At 42.2% G+C, this 19,026-nt stretch overlaps 1 protein-coding gene across 1 annotated transcript in view; it reads right to left on the bottom strand.

The window, feature by feature from the left end:
- The window catches only part of LRRIQ1 (leucine rich repeats and IQ motif containing 1), a 1,358,071-nt gene that overhangs the window by 826,469 nt on the left and 512,576 nt on the right, over window positions 1-19,026 (bottom strand). The window contains exon 11 of the mRNA XM_078678880.1: window positions 11,175-11,302. Coding sequence (XP_078535006.1) covers window positions 11,175-11,302 — 128 coding nt within the window. The remainder of the gene's footprint in view (window positions 1-11,174; window positions 11,303-19,026) is intronic.

Genomic DNA, 19,026 nt, shown 5'->3' with positions numbered 1-19,026 from the left:
CAGCATTGTGTCTTCAGCAATCAATATATTATCGCAAGACTTACTGTTATTACAACATGGTCAGTCACAATTGCGTTCCATTGTACAGCTTGGCTGGACGTTACAAAATCTGCGTTCAGGCTATGTGCCTTGGCGTTTAATCAACACAAAGTCACTATTCCAAATCTTTAACCTTACTGATAGACAAATCGGTATGGCGCAAAAGGGTGCTGATTATACAATCTTGAGCATTGAAAAACTAGAAAGATTACCAATGACAATGTCAGAACGACCTGTCAGTGAATGGATAATCCACGGAATCATAAATATTCCAATCTCAACCTTCAGGTTTCAATACTGCCAAAAATATATACAGGCTGGCATGTACGAGAAATTGGGAAAGGGGTACCTTAAAACAACTTGGAACCTGCCCTATTCACTTGCATGTGTCAGTAATAAAGGACAGAAAGTGTTTCTTAGTGGCAACAATTGTGCTATGTCACTAAGCGCCACGCTTCTGTGTAACGGAATTAGTTTGCATGGAGCCTGTGAAGGGAATTCATACAACCTTTCATGTCACCAACAAGGCGCACCTGCAACTGAAATAGAACCATTCTTTCAAAGACTCTATAATGGGAGTTACATTCTTATTGTAGACCGCAGATGTTGCAGTCTTATGCCCGGGACTCCTTATCTAGTCACTACGACGGCGAAGGTCAAGTGCTGTGGACGTTCTTTATTCCCCAGCTCCTTTCCAGACAGGGAGGCAAGGGCATGGCCCAGTTTGAAAATTACTTCTATTCGAATAGATGCTTTAAGCAGAATGAAAACAGTGCTTCTTCAGACGCCTACAAGGCTCACGTCATCAAAAGAAACGTATGATCTACAAGTCGCAAGGACGACTGCAGAGATACATACATTATTATCAACTAATTCCCCCGTACATTTCGCGGAAATCCTAAGCGAAATCTTAAATATTTCTGATACCACTGGGGTCTCAAAGGTATTTAAGACAGTATTTTCGATGGCATTAACACCATTCAAAGCCATACTGGGTATTTTTCCAGATTTCGTCCATTCGATTTTTGGCGGACTTCCCCTGATCCTAGGACTAATTGCCGGAATCCTATTCCTAGTCCTTATTTTTCGTTATGGCAACCCATGTCACAGATCAAACTCTCGCGACAATGGAAGATACGATCCTAGCCATTGGATACCGGGACCGGATATCAAAAATCCTGGGACTCTCCCGGCTTAGAGACCTGAACATGACTTGGTTTCTATCATTTCGACCAATGTGGCAAAGGTGTGTTTTACCTGTACTAAGGTGTCTGCTATGCGGAGAAGAATGCGTGTTAGACACCTGTCTGACGCTACAATCGGATGCGCCAGTGGATGCAGATACACTGTTGGTTCCTACCAAGGTTCACGCTTTGTGCTGCCCTCAAAGGCTGCCAATCCTGATGACGGCATTCCTGGAATCTTCACCACTGCGATTGAAGAGTAGTGAAGTTCAAGATGAAAGCAGCATCGAACAGGTACGACCTTCTGTCAGCAATGCGAATCAGAATGTCAATGGAGACAATCATGCGCACGAATGCATGGTTACCCCTATTTCCGACTTAGTGGAACTTTCCCATGAAGCTGTTGACAGTTTTTTCGAAAGCCTGAATGATATGATGTTCTCTCCAGAACAGAAATAGAGACTTTTGAGTAAACTCGCACACGGCGTTCCCTGAATTCGGCCTTCAACTTTAAAAATAAAGTCACATGAACAATTTCACTCCAGCTCACGGACAGCAATATTTTTCAGCAAGCCCCTTAAAATATTTTTCTACATATTTTTTCCACGGGACACTGATCTTCTGCTTAAAGTAAGAAACTATTCCTAGAGAACTAAAATTTCTATTTTTAGATACTTTATAGACTTTAGCTGCTCGCTGGGATGTTCACAAATATTTTATTATGTGATGAAATGGTCTCGAACTTCCTTTCTGTATAGCCATATTAAGAGCCATTTCATGTGTATTTCTCATATACCAATAAGCAATAATGCATAAAAATGCGTGTTTACTTTTGCATTTAATTCATAGCTTAAGTGCATACAATATATATGACTGCAATTTTTCAGTATATTTGAAAAATTTCGAAATGCATTTATGTATTTTGGGGTGGTAAGGTATACACTATACTCTATAGTATGTTGTACTATGTTATACTATGCATAGATTAGTAGATATGACCATAGTTAGCGTGGAGTGGGTGTCGTGTATTTCTATAGGTTCTGAATCAGTCCCCCTATTCCTGACCCTATTCTGGTTAAACTAACTATCAAGTTAACTAACAGTCAGCCCATGAGGCAAGAAAACCCCCATGATGCAGATACCGTTATCTGACGCAGTCACACTACGGCACAGGAACGTGTTATCTGATTAGGTCATAACGCTTGAGATCTAATTAGACAAGCGACATTCCTCCAGCCCCTGATAAGGCATACGACGGTCTCATAACAAATCAAACCTATGACAACCTGGATAATCCGTGCGGCCATTGTTTTGATTTCACAGAGAACTTTAGTAAAGAATGTGCTAACGAGCAAGTCGTATGACATCTTTATTGACGTATCTATGTCCATCCTTACGTCAATCTCGGCACCTTTAAGGTATAAATATTGCCGACCTTGCCCTATGCAAACACACGCGTGGTGACAAGACGGAGCAGCCATACTTGCCGAAGCCGAGAGCAGAAGCAGACCCCGCTGGCAGCAGCCCCGCCTTCCTGACGCGCTGAGAGACGCGCTGCTATCTCAAGCCGAGAGACCCAGCACCGGCGCTTTCGGGCAGCCCTCGCAGGCAGCCTGGAATATCGAGAGCAGAGAAAGAGATACCATTCCTCATTCATCCTAACTTCCAGGTACAGAACTGAATAACCCCTCACAGAGAATTCTTTAGTTATTCACTTGGCAAAAACAAACTTAACTTAAACTGTAACTTTCTATTCCCGCCCACGCATTAGACTTAGGTCAGGTACACGGGGTAGGCGTATTTAGAAACACCAGTTGAGCACGTTTAGTCAAATGTATATGTGTATGTAAATATATTTTAATCATTTTAAACATCATATGGCTCAGAAACCATATCAATGTTTTTACAGTATTATTTTATACTATTGCTTTTAATGTATGCACTTTACTTAACTATAAGTATTGCAATAATATCGATCCATTTCTCATGTATGAGAAAAGAGACTGATCAATAAATAACACCTTTTTATTGAACACGCCCGTCTCTTCCTTTTCTCTACATTCTGATGAGACTAAGAATGCACGTACTGACTGAGTAAAATAATTGCCTTGTGCTCACACGACTCTCGAGATTGACTCTTGATTAGGGGAGAGCAAAGTTGTCATGTTCTATGGTTGTCAGAAACTAAATCCCTTCTTGTCTAATCAGGGGAGTTAATTCCTTCCTTGAACATTCGAGAAAGTTTCTAGCGAACTCTGAGCTTAGCTGGCAAACCCAAAAATTAAGTCTAGTATCGACAGTAGTAGACCTAGTTAACGTCTGGCCTAGGCCTTTACTGCTGTAGGTACTATTCCAATGCGCAGAGCCTATTGGGAAAATAGGAGCTACACTACAGGACACAGCTTTCAATCACTGAAATACGTGTTATGTACGGCTCCTCTCCTGGTTTGCCCGAATTTTCAAAGGACCTTTGTATTGCAAACTGCTGCCTCGGGCCTTGGACTGGGAGCTGTCCTCTCCCAACCTGATCATCAAGGGGACCTGCATCCCATATTGTATTTAAGTCACAAATTATTCCCAGGGGGACCGGTCTATTCCACCATGGTAAAGGAGCCCCTTGTCACCAAGTGGCCTATGGAACCCCTACAATATTATCTTCTAGGACAAACTTTTATCTTATTGATTGAACATTAGCTACTCACTTGGCTAGCTCGCAAAAAAGATATGTACCCAAAGATACTGAGGAGGTTCCTGGCTCTGTTTCAGGCTTTACATGTGCCCAGGAAGTTGCAGGGTAGCGTGGACTTCCTGTCCCACTTTCCAGTCATTGAATGGCACCTGTGTCCACTCCTGGAAGGGAGTCAGGGTAGTAAGGAGGAAGCCCTGGCCACGGATTCCAACATGGCCGACACCGCTAAACCGAAAGCATGGAAGGGCAGCCTTCTAGTTATTCCCCAGAACCTCAGAGCGTCACCTGCAACGACTGGCGCCCATACCAGGAAGTGCTGGAAGCATGGAGAAGCGATGAGGTAGCTGCGTCTATGTGGGATTGCCCAGCTATCAAGGGGACGACACCGGAGGGACACCACAGACCGGGAGGAGACAACCAGAGCCAAAAGAGCACCAGCCCTGTCCACCGCGACCTGAGGTGAGAACGCCAAGCATAATGCTGGAGGAAAGGATACTGGGGAAACTGCTGAATGCAGGGACGCCAAGCTGAGTACCGGAGGCAAGGAAGCCGGGCCAACTGCGCAGGAGGAGGACACCTAACAGGAAGAATGCACACTGCTAGAGGCGGTTGAACTCCGTGGCAGAGAGGGCAGGATGACGCTGTGGTTCCTGACGCCCATCCCCCGGAGAGATGCGGACCCAGGCAAATACAGCTGTTGCGCTTGGTATCACTACAGATGTGGTGGTTGGGGGTACGGCTACCTGTTTGATGAAAACCTAGTGTGAAAGGGGCACAAGAGCACCATTCCACGCAAGGTAACGGGCACTAGTGGTGTAGCAGGGAGGGTAAAAAACAAGTTACTTACCTCTACACTGTGGTTCTCCAATATTGATATATTTCACAGATTTACATGCTTAAATCATTCCCATCGTCATAATGGGAGCCCCACAGTATTTAAAACAAGCAGTCCATTGTAAGTATAGTAAAAGACATAGGGAAAGCAATTGACATTGTAAACCAATTCACATTGTTTTAATAGATCAAAACTCCAGCCAATCAGAGGCAAGACTCTGAACCACTCTTCCCCTGCAGAGCCACTATACCTCAGATTTCAAGCAGGAGTGTAACATGCATATCCATGAGGTATCAAAGAGATGAGCCTATACAGGGAGGTAGGCGGGTCACATGTGAATCTATGAAATATATCAATACTTGAGAACCACAGTGTACAGATAAGTAACATATGTTTTTCTTGAGTATTGAATCATTCATAGATTCACATGCTTGAATCAGAGTAGCTTGAAGTAAGCAAAGAACGCATGGAGAAGGGTTAGGTGAAAACCACTCTTTAAAAAACAAAATACCTTGTAAATGAACAACAAAGTAAGTACAAATGGTGGAGATATAACAATGATACATTACCAGAAAAAATTTGCAGGTAAATAAAGAAATAGGAATGTGTACCTAATTGAAACCGGCGACGCAAATTGCCTGTCAAACAGCAGCATCTGCTTTCCATGCTGAATCCAAACATTGGTGTTTGGTGAAGGTATGAGCATTTGACCATGTTGGTGCTCTGCAGATGTCTGGAAGCGATACTCAATCAAACAAGGCTGTGGACATGGCTAGCTTTCTTTCTGAATTTGCAGCAACCTTCTTGGATAGCGGTCTCTGAAGCAGTCCTTTCGCCCTCCAGAAGAATTTTCCTCACTTCCTGCTTTTTATCTTCAGGCAGATACTCAAGATAAGGTGAAATGTCTGACCATAATTGCCGGTCATATTGGCCTAAAATCACTAAAGAATTTGTGGCACGAACTGTAGCGCCCGCCATGGTGGTAAAGCGTTTATCTATTTTGTCAAGGCGCCTACCATCCTTGTCTGGTGGAGCGGTTATTGGGACAGATGGATTTCGAGATCTCCGTTGGGCTGCCTGTGAGATGACGGATTCTGGTCTAGGGTGCCCAGAAAGGCAGACAGGAGCATCATCTGACGCCTTATATTTCTTGTAGATTCTAGGGAGAATCGCCGGAATAGAGAAGAGAGTCTTCATTATCTTCGCCCCTTCTTCCCAAATATGATCTATAATCGGAATTGAACAAACCGATTTTCTGCTCTGATCCGTAAAATCATAAAGAAAACACTCCGTTTTCTGTACCGGTATTGGCAGATGGAATCTAGTAGCTGCCCTTTCCATGATGGCATGAAAACCTCCTATATCCTCAGGAGGGGAGTGAACGGCTTGGGGGACTGGCGAGGCTGGCGTTGGAATTAAATATTCATCCCATTCATCCCCAGTCGTGGGTGAGTTTGGTATTTCTCCTTTTTCAGCCACCGTGTCACCATCATCATCCTGAAGGAAATGAGTAGGCAGAGCTACTTGAGGTACTGAGGCAGGGGAAGCAGGAGTCGTAACCTGCAAAGCTGTAGGTGCAGGGCTTTGCTCCCGAACAGGTACCAGTACCAGTGGAAAGCGTGTATTATAGTCTCTCAACATTGCCGTGAGATATTGCATCAAAGCAGCAGGCATTTAACCATAGGTTCTTGTTGAAAAGATTCCTGAGGGCCTCTTAAAGATTCACAGGGTTCAAAGTATTCCTCGTCTTCATCTTCTTGATATTTCATTCGGAGCTGAGAAGGGTCATGTGCTGGACCAAAAGGGCCTTCATCATCTGAATCCTCCAGATAGTGACTAGGAGGTAAAGGTGAGATATGTGACACATCCTGATAGAATTGCCTCGAAGATTACATTTTAGAGGTCAAAACTGGCGTAATTTGTAGAGATGTAGGCCTTTTATGCTTCAGCGTTGATGAAATATACATGAACGGCGAGTCAGTATCCGTTGAAATCGCCATTATTGAGGATACAGTCGACGTTGAAATCATTGAGGTCGTCGATGGAAAAACCATCGTCGACAATGTTGTCGTCGACGTCGAGGTTGTTGTCATCGTCGACGGTGGACTTGTCGATGGAATCTGTAACATCGTCGACGGCGTACTCGTCGACGAAAGATGAATCTTCATCGATGGGGGTGGCATCGTCGACGGGATCGACCTCGACGACGAAGTAGGCGTCGACGAGATAGGCATCGTCGACGGCGATTAAATACTCGTCGACGGAATTCTCATCGACGATGGGATTTTCTTCATTGACGCTGACCTTCTGAGGAGATTTCATAGTCGACGGAGCAGTTTTTGACGTCAACAGAGGCTCGGAAAGGGATTCTGAGGCAGTTTTCAGAGAAAACTTTACCTTTTGTCCAGATTTTACCTCAGAAGAGAAAGAGAACTTATCTTTTTTTTTAGGAAGAGTCGCCAGTCTCAGATTGAGATGTCTTCAGGGTCTTACTCTGACTCTCAGGTGAATCTCCAGATCTATCCCTCTTCTTGGTCAAAGGGGTTGACGCCTGAGAACTTACACTGCCTTCATCTCCAGATACCACGTCAGATGAAGCCTTCAACTTCTCCAGCCAAACCAAAAGTCTTCCTTCTCTGTCCTTCAAGGTCTTGGCAGGAAAGGTTCTACAGGTCCTGCAATCCTTGACCATGTGAGCTGGGTAAAGGCAGTAAATACATTCTTTATGTGGATCCTCAAAGTGCAATCTCTTCTTCCCACATGAAGAACAAGGCAAGAACACGCTTTTCTTTGAAGAATCAGACATAATTTCTTACAAAGAAGCCAAAGTTAAGGAAAAAACTGAGCAGAGCTCAGGGAGACTCCCTGTTACACAAGGTGCAATAGAAAATCTGAGGGTCTGCCTCTCTGTGGAAGGTTCTAAGAGGGTGCTGCAGCCTGATTGCCTGTGTTCCAAGTTTGGTTCTTTTTACAAAAGGACTAAGGTTTGCTAATGTAGTGACTTTGCTGTCCATAGTAGCCTATTGTGTAATGTTATTATGACTATAATGTATATGTTTTATTGTACCGCGAGACTCGCACCTCGTCGGCGGGGATGATTCTAAGCATGTGAATCTATGAAAGATACCCCAATACTGGATAACCAAGATTTCTCTGCACAAGGACTACAGCTTGATTGGCACAGTAGTAATGCACTCTTCATGGTGGCCCCCTCTGGCATATTGTGTCGCCAACTTTAACCCGCACACCGGCAATGGCCCAATCAGTGCAGCAGCCACGTACTCACACCTCGCTACAGGGATCCCTCAATGAACCATGCTCCTTTTAAGCATCATACTTTTTCTCACAGGGCACACCGGTCTTGGCAAACAAGAAGTCATTGGTGTACAAGGCTCCAGGGCAGGTGGTCTTAGATTTCCCTGACATGGAAATGTGATTGATTGTCAGTCTTTAAGGTTTGTGCTGGGGGATGCTTCCTTTATAAGTGCCCACTCCTTTGTCCTGCCCTTCCTCCAGAAAGCAGCCTGTCACAACAGGCGGAATTCCAAATCTGATAGCCCCACAACACAGGTCACAGGAGTGACTAAACGTTAACACCTGGATGTCAGCCACAGTGATATGTGCATCACAGGGTTATCAAAGGGCCTCAGCCCTACTTTTTGTGATTCTCTTATCAGTTCAATCGCCTTCCTGAGTTATGCCTGGAACTTTTCCAGTGACCACTCACAGAATCAAGGAGCGCCCTTTGAAATATACTGAAGAGCCTGGCTCTTCCTTCCGGTACTGTGTGCCCCACCCAGTTCTCAGGAATGGAGCAATCCACAAATCTGTTGTGGGAAATCCTTACCTACCCATACTCGCCTGGGCAGTGAACATTGCTTCGTTCGCGGTATTTGCGGACTTTTCTGCACTCTGCACTTCGCACTTTGCGGAGCTCGCGAAGGGCTGTGGAGTTTTTTCCACGCTCGCAATTGCGAACGGTAAGTTCGCGGTTGCGAATGGAAAGTTTGCGAGCGCGAGCTGCCGCTCTGGTAGAATTTCTACCCGAGCGGCAGGAATACAAGCACAAACTGCTGTTCTCACTGCAATCCTCCACTTGCGGAAGTTCGCAGGTTTTTTTTGTAACCTCGCAGAGTTCCGCGTAGCAAAACTCCACAAACTACGCCCAGGCCTACACATGCACTGCAAACCACTACATGCTAACTTAACCTAGGCTAAGTGGGAGTTCAGAATGCAGCAGTGGACCTTTACGCGACTGGGCCTGTAAGCCTCACTCCAGTGTCACAGGAGAAAAGGCATGTTCACTCACTCCCACTGATCACTATACAGTATTCTGCCACCATTGCACTTGTGCTACAAAACTTTCTGTTAAAGTCAGTAGCCTTTCACCACCATGAAGGTAGCACTTTGGGCAACCCTCCCGGTCCAACAAAACCTCAATCTGTCTTGGCACATATTGATGATCCGTGTTTATCCCTGACTAAAATGTCAGCACTAAGTATCCAGATATCATTGCAGCTCGGGCACCCAGGACAAAGGTGATATTCTGTCAACGTGTGAGAGAATTTTCCATCTTAACATAGAAGCAGCACAGGTGCTGCCCAAGTTCTTGGCTGGAGGGTCAATTTTGGATTAAAGTGAATTTTGGGATGTATTCAGTGGAATGTTGAGCTTAGTTGCCCTTCTTTCAAAAACGTCATCAAAGGTGATATGTCACCCATAGGTGATACCATGGACAATGAACCAGAAGGAAATGTAGGTATACACAATAAAACATATATGTACCAATGTCTCTTGTGGAATTTGACAACATTGCACCTGGATACCCTTCCAGGTGAGTTGTGTGCTTTTCAAATTAACGTAACTTAATCCAACAAAACATAACACACCGTAACATGACATTTCATGACATGAGATAGCACAGGCGTCCTCGTCCTCTTTGTTTGTGATGGAGGTAGATCTACAAAGGATTGATTAGGGCCAAATGAAAAGCTTAGGAATTGCCAGGCATGTCTATATGTTGATGATTACTTATGTATGAGTGAGACATCCCAAAAATATTCTATTGCTTTACCGGAGAAGCACACAGTGAAGAAATGATGCATGTACCTTTGTTAATAATCCATGGTTCACGAATTGCATACAGGGTACCCTTCGTGGTAATTTAATACTCATTGTCAACAGTGGCCTGGCACTGAGCAAGACGCCAATAATGATTTCAAAGCCAACCCACTCAGCATCAAATTGGTGCGAGGAGATGTCAGGAATTGAATCAGTCGTATAAGTTCCCCTGATGGTATCACAGAGGATCTGAACAATGGCAGAAGTCAAGGGATGCTGCCATGGGTACTTCGTCAAATCGAACAACACTTTCCTCACAAGAAGATTTGAAAAGCTCTTAACCATGCCCAATTTAGCTCACAGTTAAATGGCTGCTCTATCAATCAAGGTATAATAAGGTATCTCCTGGCAAATGTCAAATTCCTACGGTAAATTGACTGCCAGGAAGACATTTCAAATATCAAGTTTATGTTTCCATTATTACTTTAAAGGACACGTAGTAACAGAACGAAAGATGGTGCCTTAAAAGCACAGATGAGGCACACTCTGCTTAAGTGAAAGATTCAGTAAACACATCTTCCCTTAGTAAACAAGAAGTGAAAATATGGAAAGTATATAGCTGTGTGCTCACAGATCCTAGCTCTAAAAAGGTAAATATTGAAATGAGAGAGCGAACATACAATGTACTGCATTGTACAACCTGAATGCAACCTGCTACCATTCCAATCCCATGGTCTGCTTTCTCATTTTTAAATTTTCAAATTAAATAGATGACTCCGTTGAGTTGATTTACTTTGCTAGTTTTGATATCCTTTGAGTATTGAATTAAATAACAGAAGACAGAATATATTTCATTAGGATAGGTAGAAGCAATCTAAATTTCTAAATATTAAAAAACATCTGTTAACAGAGAACACATTTTCCACTGTTCCAATGATTGTTTTCAACCTTGCAACAGTCACATAATGTGCATCTCTTTTAAAGAAAAGTGCTAAGGTCCTTAATGCCATGGATAAAAATCACTAAGTTGCCATTCTAAAACTGCTCTCAAACCTTTTTGCTACAGAATAAGCCATTACGTAAGACTACATTAACCCAACAATAACAAAGCAGAAGCTATCATGGAAAAAAATCAAGTACATTAGAAACTGTCTTTAAGCTTGCCAACAAGCACTACAAAATTAGTACGTGCACAGGAATCAGGTACACATCACAGTGGTTTATCAAAGTGAGAAATCTAACAGGGTAGGAAAAGAGGTAGAAAGAATTGTAGAACTGTACACGTGTTGCATAACTTTTAGGTGTGTGCACAGAATGCCCACACAACTCAGTAATACAGATAAGTTAGATATTCTTCTTGATTTACCTGTTTTGAGACAAGGAGAGAGTCTGGAGTAAAGGAAGCCAACAGGAAGAAAAAACTTCTAGTGCTGTAACACTGTTATCATCAAGGTACAGTTCTCGTAACAGTACCTGGTTCTCTAAAATAGGAGGCTGAAAAAAAACAGTTATTTTTTCTGTGAATCAATATAAATGTGTACAAAAAAATCATCTAAAGTTCAGAATCATGCAAGCCTTATCTGGTTATAATACAATAGTTCATTCTTTTATTTTTACTAACCCTAGAAGAAGGTCAAAGTCTTCTCCTTAAAAGCAAACACTTTTTCTTTCAATTTCTTTAACTGGATATTTGCAATGACGTCCTCCTACTAATCATTGTCACACATGAGAGTTATCTGTATGTTAGCATTGGTCCTCTTAATCAAAGTTCCAAACTCATGAAGAATCTAATGCAGGTAGACCAGACTAGAAAATTGACTGTTAACTATGGAATAATATGACAAATTGCAATCTATAAATAACATTTCACATGAAATTTGTAGTCCTTAATTTTGAAGAAATACATTTTAGGGTGTAAAAGTCATTCATTTTCCTCAAATAAGTGTCAGTTGTTAAGTAAAAGTGACATTTCAAATCAGTAAATAGTTATTCTTTGTAGGTATGTTAATTAGCAATAACTAATAGGTTACTGCATGTAGGTCAAATGGCTACCTTATACACTTAAAATACATATTTAAATCAAATTATGTTTTAAGATCTGAAAAAGCACCAACGAAAAATATATTCAAGTGTTTTGACAAACAAAACATGCAAGTAAAAGTTGTATAGCGAGTAAGTTGTAGCCATGGTCCGTGCAGGTAACATCGGTGGGGCCGTGTTGGGGGGATTTTAAGGGACGATTCAGAGGGAAGATTAATTATTTATTTCATTTCCCCTAGACATCGTCCCTTGAAATTACCCCCTAGGCGGCCCCACACCCCACAGCTGTTACCTGCACGGACCCCGGTTGGTACGTTGCTAATATTACATGACTATCAACACTACAGCACTTTCAGTGACCCACACCATGTCAAAACTTCAGTTCCATTTAAAGGTCACAGAGGGACCAGAGTTTTCTTGGATAAAGAGAGGTTCGATGGGATTGCCATCGCAAAAGATAGCAATGATCAAAATCTACAATCACATGGAAGAAACATTATGATGAGTCATTGAAAATATCTGTAAGGGAGGAGGGTGAAAAGAAATCCTCATTTAAGAATTCATTTTGGAATAGAACTCAATATAGAAGTATTTGCGATAGAAATGGACTGGTCCCCATGTAGCATTTCACATTTCAGAAACAGGGATGTTCCCAAACAGTTCTGCAATTGCTGCATTTTCTTTAGTGAGTGATCTCAATCGGTTTATGTAAGTGGACAATAGGAATCTCGGGAACATAAGCGAATGCAAGAAACTATTTATCTATATAATGTGTTTTCACAATGAAGCCCACGCAATAAGTGTGGCATATAAAAGAAAACAAATTGTTTTTTATGCGTCATATGTTTCAATTTATCTGCATAATGCATTAGAGCATGCATAACATAACGTGTAAGGACTCTTCTACTTGATTTGCAAACAAACTAGGTTATTGAACCTGGTTTAACGTAAATTCATCATTAACATTTTTTTTAGGAGGAAAGACTGGCTAGTACAAAGAAAAGTCTCACTCCAATGAAAAGCTATATATGGTTCATCAATAGAAAAAGCCTGAATTTTATTACTGCACTAGTTGAACATGACTGGTTAAAACACTAACTTTTGTGAGATATGTTATACTTCTGACTGGAATATAGGTTCAAATGGAATCTACAGCCTTTTTTTAGGAACATAAGCTCACAAGAAGATGGTAGTCAACTAACTGGGGAAAAATATTAAGTAGACTGTTTAAAATGTTTTTCTGTTAAACCCCTTTCTTTTGTTGAAAGTACTGTTACTCCCCACATATTCATTTAGTAGTATTCTCCGGTTTTAAGTAAAATATGCTCGTGCATTGCACATCTGTATCCTTGACCTTTGTGCTTGAAAATGTTCTCAATTCTGGCTTGACTACAACCAGGCGGAGGCATTAGATCTTGAAATAACCTAGAGGAAAAAAAAAAGGCACTGGCATACAAAAAGAGGCTACAAAATACAGTGAACAAAGGTTACTTTCCTTTGATTCCACTGCATTTGAGATGTCATGAATGATGTGATCAGTGATGTCACTGACCATGTCGTGAGTGATGTAATACGTGAGGTCATAAGCAGTGCATTGCGGGGGCGCAAGTTATAGTTATCCCAGCTAATTATAACCGCTGAATTCCACTGGTTTTGTATGACTGAAACGGTAGGGAGACAAAATATCGAAATTAAAATATCGATATACAATAATATCAATGTTTTAATTTCGATGGTATGGAATATCAATGTGCAATAATATAGATGGACAGAATATCGATTTTAAGGTATTTATGTTACTAATATCGGAATTTTGTTTAGTGTTATATATTTTATTATGTATTTTATATGTTTGTTAAACCTGTTTTTAATTTATGTTTAGAAATTAGTAATTTTGTATACATTTTGCATTTTGGTATCAGAGCGGGTTGTGGGTTTATAGGGGAATAGGGTGGGAAGTAATTTAAATATAATTAATTAATTATTATGTTTTTTTAAAATATATTTGATTAATAATTCATTGTTAATTAATTATTAATTTGTAATTAATTATTATTAATTAGTTAATTAAATTAATTAGAGTTAAAGTAGTAATATTTGTTTATGTTTTGTTATTGTTAATTAATAATTAATTGGTAATCAATTATTAAGTAATTAAATGATAATTACATTTCTATGTGATTTATTTATGTGTAGTGGGTTGTGTGTTTATTGGGGAATAGGGTGTGAAATAATTAAAATAAATTAATTAAAGAGATTGTATTTATTGGTATTTATTATTAATTAATTGTTAATTAATTAATTGGTAATTAGTTTTTTTAAATTATTTTATAATATGAATTATAAATAATTATTTAATAAATGTTGTTTATTCTTGTAAATATCTTGTTAATTAATTATAAATTGGTAATTAATTATTAATTGGTAATTAATATTTGTCAATTAGTTAATTTATAATTTCATCAATTTAATAATATTAATTGTTATTCATTGATTAATTGATATTTATATTAAGTTTTTTTGTGTGTGTTGTGTGTTAAAGGGGGAGTAGCGAGGGAAGTAATTTTGTGTTATTTAAGTAAATATTGATTATAAATATTTGGTATTTAGTAACATATTTTTGTAAATAAAATATATCTTTTTTTGTTAAAAAACGTATTTAATTGATAAGTATGTTAATATAACGCTTATGCTATTCTGCGCTTTTGCTACTATTGCACCATCTGGAGTGGGAATAGTACGTTTTTACCCCTACGCTATCCAACGCTTTCCCTACTGTTGCACCCTCTGGAGTGGGAATAGTAATTTTTACCCTTACGCTATCCAACGCTTTCCCTACTGTTGCACCATTTGAAGTGGAATAGTAATTTTTCCCCCTACGCTATCCAACGCATTCCCTACTGTTGCACCCTCTGGAGTGGGAATAGTAATTTTTACCCCTACGCTATCCAACGCTTTCCCTACTGTTGCACCCTTGGGAGTGGGAATAGTAATTTTTACCCCTACGTTATCCAACGCTTTCCCTACTGTTGCACACTCTGGAGTGGGAATAGTAATTTTTACCCCTATGCTATCCAACGCTTTCCCTACTGTTGCACCCTTTGGAGGGGGAATAGTATTTTTTCCCCTTCGCTATCCAGCGCTTTCCCTACTGTTGCACCCTCTGGAGTGGGAATAGTAATGTTTACCCCTACGCTATCCAACGCTTTCCCTACTGTTGCACCCTTTGGAGTGGGAATAGTAATTTTTTCCACTACGCTATCCAACGCTTTCCCTACTGTTGCACCCTCTGGAGTGGGAATAGTAATTTTTACCCCTACACTATCCAGCGCTTTCCCCACTGTTGCACCTTCTGGAGTGGGAATAGTAATTTTTACCCCTACGCTATCCAACGCTTTCACTACTGATGCAATATGTAGAGTAAGTATGTATATTAATTTATATGTAGTTTTTAATTTATTTTAAATGTATATGTATTAGCTATTATTTTTTAAATATGTTTTAATGTTTATATCTATAATTTGTTAAATTATATGTATTTTTAAATTATTTTTACATTATTATTAATACATAAAAAAAATATTTTTGACTTCTATATTTTTGTACTACGATATTTTTATTCTCGATATTTTTGTACTTACCTTTATGTAGATAGAACTTCGATATTTTTGATGTCGATATTTTTGCTTTGATATTTTTGTATGTCTATATTATGTCTGTCGATATTATGTCATAGATTCGACTGAAACCTGAGCCTACCTATAATGTCCCTGTAATCTTTGATTGTTTCAGTGAATATGACTATAAGAACAAGTTACTTACCTTCGGTAACGCCCTTTCTGGTAGATACAATATCTGCCTGTGGATTCCTCACCTTGTGAATATCCCCTTGCGTCAGCAACATTTGGAAATTCTTTTCGTAGCCTCGCGCCGACGTGGATCCGGACGTCATAGAGACACGACATCGCTCGCGACTCCGCTGACGTCACCGACGCCTACATTAGGCCCACGCCGGCGTGATGACATCAGTTCCGCCCTTTTTTCCGTGCCTTCGAGGCACACGGACGGACCAATGACAGTAGACATATACACAGTATACGCAGTACAAATATCAAGGTAACACACACAGTGTGAAGCAAATGCAATAAAACATTGAAATAAACAACTCCTTGACAATAAAATAAATACATTACAGAAATTCTGGTATAGTAGACTGGACAACGGGGAGGCGGGTGGGTCAGTGAGGAATCCACAGGCAGATATTGTATCTACCAGAAAAAGCGTTACCGAAGGTAAGTAACTTGTTCTTCTGATAGATACATCTGCCGTGTGGATTCCTCACCTTGTGAATAGAGTCCAACAGCAGTCCCCACTCCTGGAGGAGGGTGTCTACTCTTCTAGACCAAGAAATCCTGGAGAACAGAGCGTGCAAAGTGACCGTCCCTCCTCACTTCGGAATCCAAGCAGTAATGCTTCGCGAAAGTGTGGAGGGAAGACAAGTTGCCGCCCTACAAATATCCTCTACAGGAACACCTCTAGCCAATGCTGAGGTTGAAGACCTAGCTCTTGTAGAATGAGCCCTTATACCCTCTGGTGATTCCTTACCAGCCAAAGAGTAGCAGATCTTTATGCAGAGGACGATCCATCTTGACAAAGTTCTTTTAAGGACCGCTCTTCCTCTTTTCCAGCCAGCAAACCCAATGAAGAGCTGATCATCCAAACGATAGTCTTTAGATCTGTCCAAGTAAAAGGACACCCCCCTTTTGGGGTCCAGACGGTGCAACCTCTCCTCCTCCTTGGAAGGGTGTGGGGGAAGATAAAAGGTAGGGAGGGTAATGGATTGACCAAGGTGGAAAGGAGTAACCACCTTCGGAAGAAAAGCAGCCCTGGTCCTAAGAACCATTCGATCAGCATGAATGGTCAAGAAGGGGGGCTTGGAACTAAGAGCTTGAAGCTCACTTACCCTCCTTGCAGAGGTTATTGCAACGAGGAAGACTGTCTTAAGAGTCAAAAGCCTCAAAGGACATTTGTGAAAAGGCTCAAAAGGAGCACCCATCAAAAAGGTCAAGACTAGATTTAAGTCCCACTGAGGCACAATAAAAGGAACAGGAGGGAACTTATTTGTGAGACCCTTTAAAAACCTTAAAACCACAGGAGATTTGAAAAGAGAAGGCTGATCAGGCAAACAAAGAAAAGCCGACAGCGCAGAAAGATAGCCCTTAACTGTGGCAACAGCAAGCCCTTGCTGCGCCAGAGAAAGGGCAAACTGGAGAACATCAGACAAATGGGCTCTCAAAGGGTCAATAGATTTTCCTCCACACCAAGTGACAAATTTTGACCATCTATATGAATAGATGGACTTAGTGGAGTCACGCCTGGCCGATAAGATGACATACACCACGTCAGGCGGGAGAGAAAAGGAATTCAGGTTGCCCCGTTCAATCCCCAGGCATGAAGGTGTAATGTCTGGAGGTGGGGGTGTAGAACCTGCCCCTCCATCTGAGGGAGGAGGTCTGCCCTGAGAGGGAGACGGAGCGGCGGGTAAGAGGAGAGGTGGAGAAGATCTGTATACCACACCCTTCTTGGCCAGTCTGGGGCGACCAATATGACTTGGGCCCGGTCTTGGCGAATCTTCCCCAGAACCCGAGGAATAAAGGGTATGGGAGGAAACGCGCAAAGGAGTTGATTTCCTCAACTCAACTGAAACGCGTCCCCCAAGGCTCCTTGCAACGGATACTGGAGACTGCAGAATGACAGGCAGTGAGCATTCTCGCGAGTGGCGGACAGGTCCACCCGAGGAGTCCCCCACATCTGAAAGATGTCGTGAACCACCTCCGGGTGAAGCCTCCACTCGTGATCGGCAGAGAACTGCTGACTGAGACTGTCTGCACGAACGTTCAGAACTCCGGCCAGATGATTTGCCATCAGACAAATCTGATGGTCCTGAACCCAGGACCAGAGATGCAGAGCCTCCCTGCAGAGACACTGCGACCCCACTCGTCCCTGTTTGTTGATGTACCACATTGCGGTCGTGTTGTCCGTCAGGACCTGGACCGAACAAGCGCGAAGGGAAGGGAGGAAGGCCTTGAGCGCCAAGCGTATCGCCCGCAATTCTAGAAGGTTGATGTGAAGCGACCTTTCCTCTGGAGACCAAAGACCCTTGACCTCCAGATCCTCCCGATGAGCACCCCACCCTAGAGTGGATGCATCCGTTATCACTGTGGCCACCGGAGGAGGTAGTTGAAAAGGCTTCCCCTGAGACAGGTTGCCTTCCACGCCCCATCAAGACAGATCCGCCGCAGCTTCTCTGGAGATCCTCACTGACTCACTGAGATCCCCGTTGTGCTGATACCACTACCTGCGGAGGCACCACTGGAGCGCCCTCATGTGCCAGCGTGCATGGTTGACCAACAGAATGCATGAAGCCATCAGACCGAGCAGACGAAGGACCTTCAGGACTGGAACGACCGCTCCATTGTAAAATAAAGGAATCATTTCCTGTATGTCGCGAATCCTTTGAGGAGGAGGGAATGCACGACATACAGTTGTGTCCAGTACAGCACCTATGAACAGGTTGCGCTGGGAGGGCACCAGGTGAAACTTGGGTACATTTATCGAAAAACCCAACCTGAACAACAACTGGGTTCTCTCTCACAGATGATGGAGAACTCTCTCTGATGACTCTGCTTTGATCAGCCAGTCGTCCAAATAAGGAAATACAGGAATCCCTGACCTTCTGAGATGCGCCGCCACCACTGCCATCACCTTGGTGAAGACTCGAGGCGCAGTAGTAAGCCCAAACGGAAGGACCGCAAACTGATAGTGCTGCGATCCCACCGTAAAACGGAGATACTTCCTGTATGACTTCAGGATGGGGATGTGAAAGTACGCATCCTGCAAGTCGAGCGACACCATCCAGTCTTCTTCCAGCAGTGCCTGAAGAACATGAGCAAGGGTGAGCATCTTGAATTTCTCCTGTTTCAGATAGAGATTCAAGATCCTGAGATCCAGGATTGGACGAAGTCTGCCATCCTTCTTGGGTATCAGGAAATACCGGGAGTAGCATCCCTGACCCCTTTCCTGCTCTGGGACCACCTCTATCGCACCCTTCCTTAACAGAGTCTGAACTTCCACCTGCAGAAGCAACAGATGTTCCTCCGTGCAAAAACCTTGGCAAG

Source organism: Lissotriton helveticus, chromosome 1_1 (assembly GCF_964261635.1).
Source record: "Lissotriton helveticus chromosome 1_1, aLisHel1.1, whole genome shotgun sequence".
In the NCBI taxonomy this organism is placed as follows: domain Eukaryota; kingdom Metazoa; phylum Chordata; class Amphibia; order Caudata; family Salamandridae; genus Lissotriton; species Lissotriton helveticus.
Note: the sequence above shows the minus strand (reverse complement) of the source record. Positions and strands in the feature narration are given on the sequence as shown.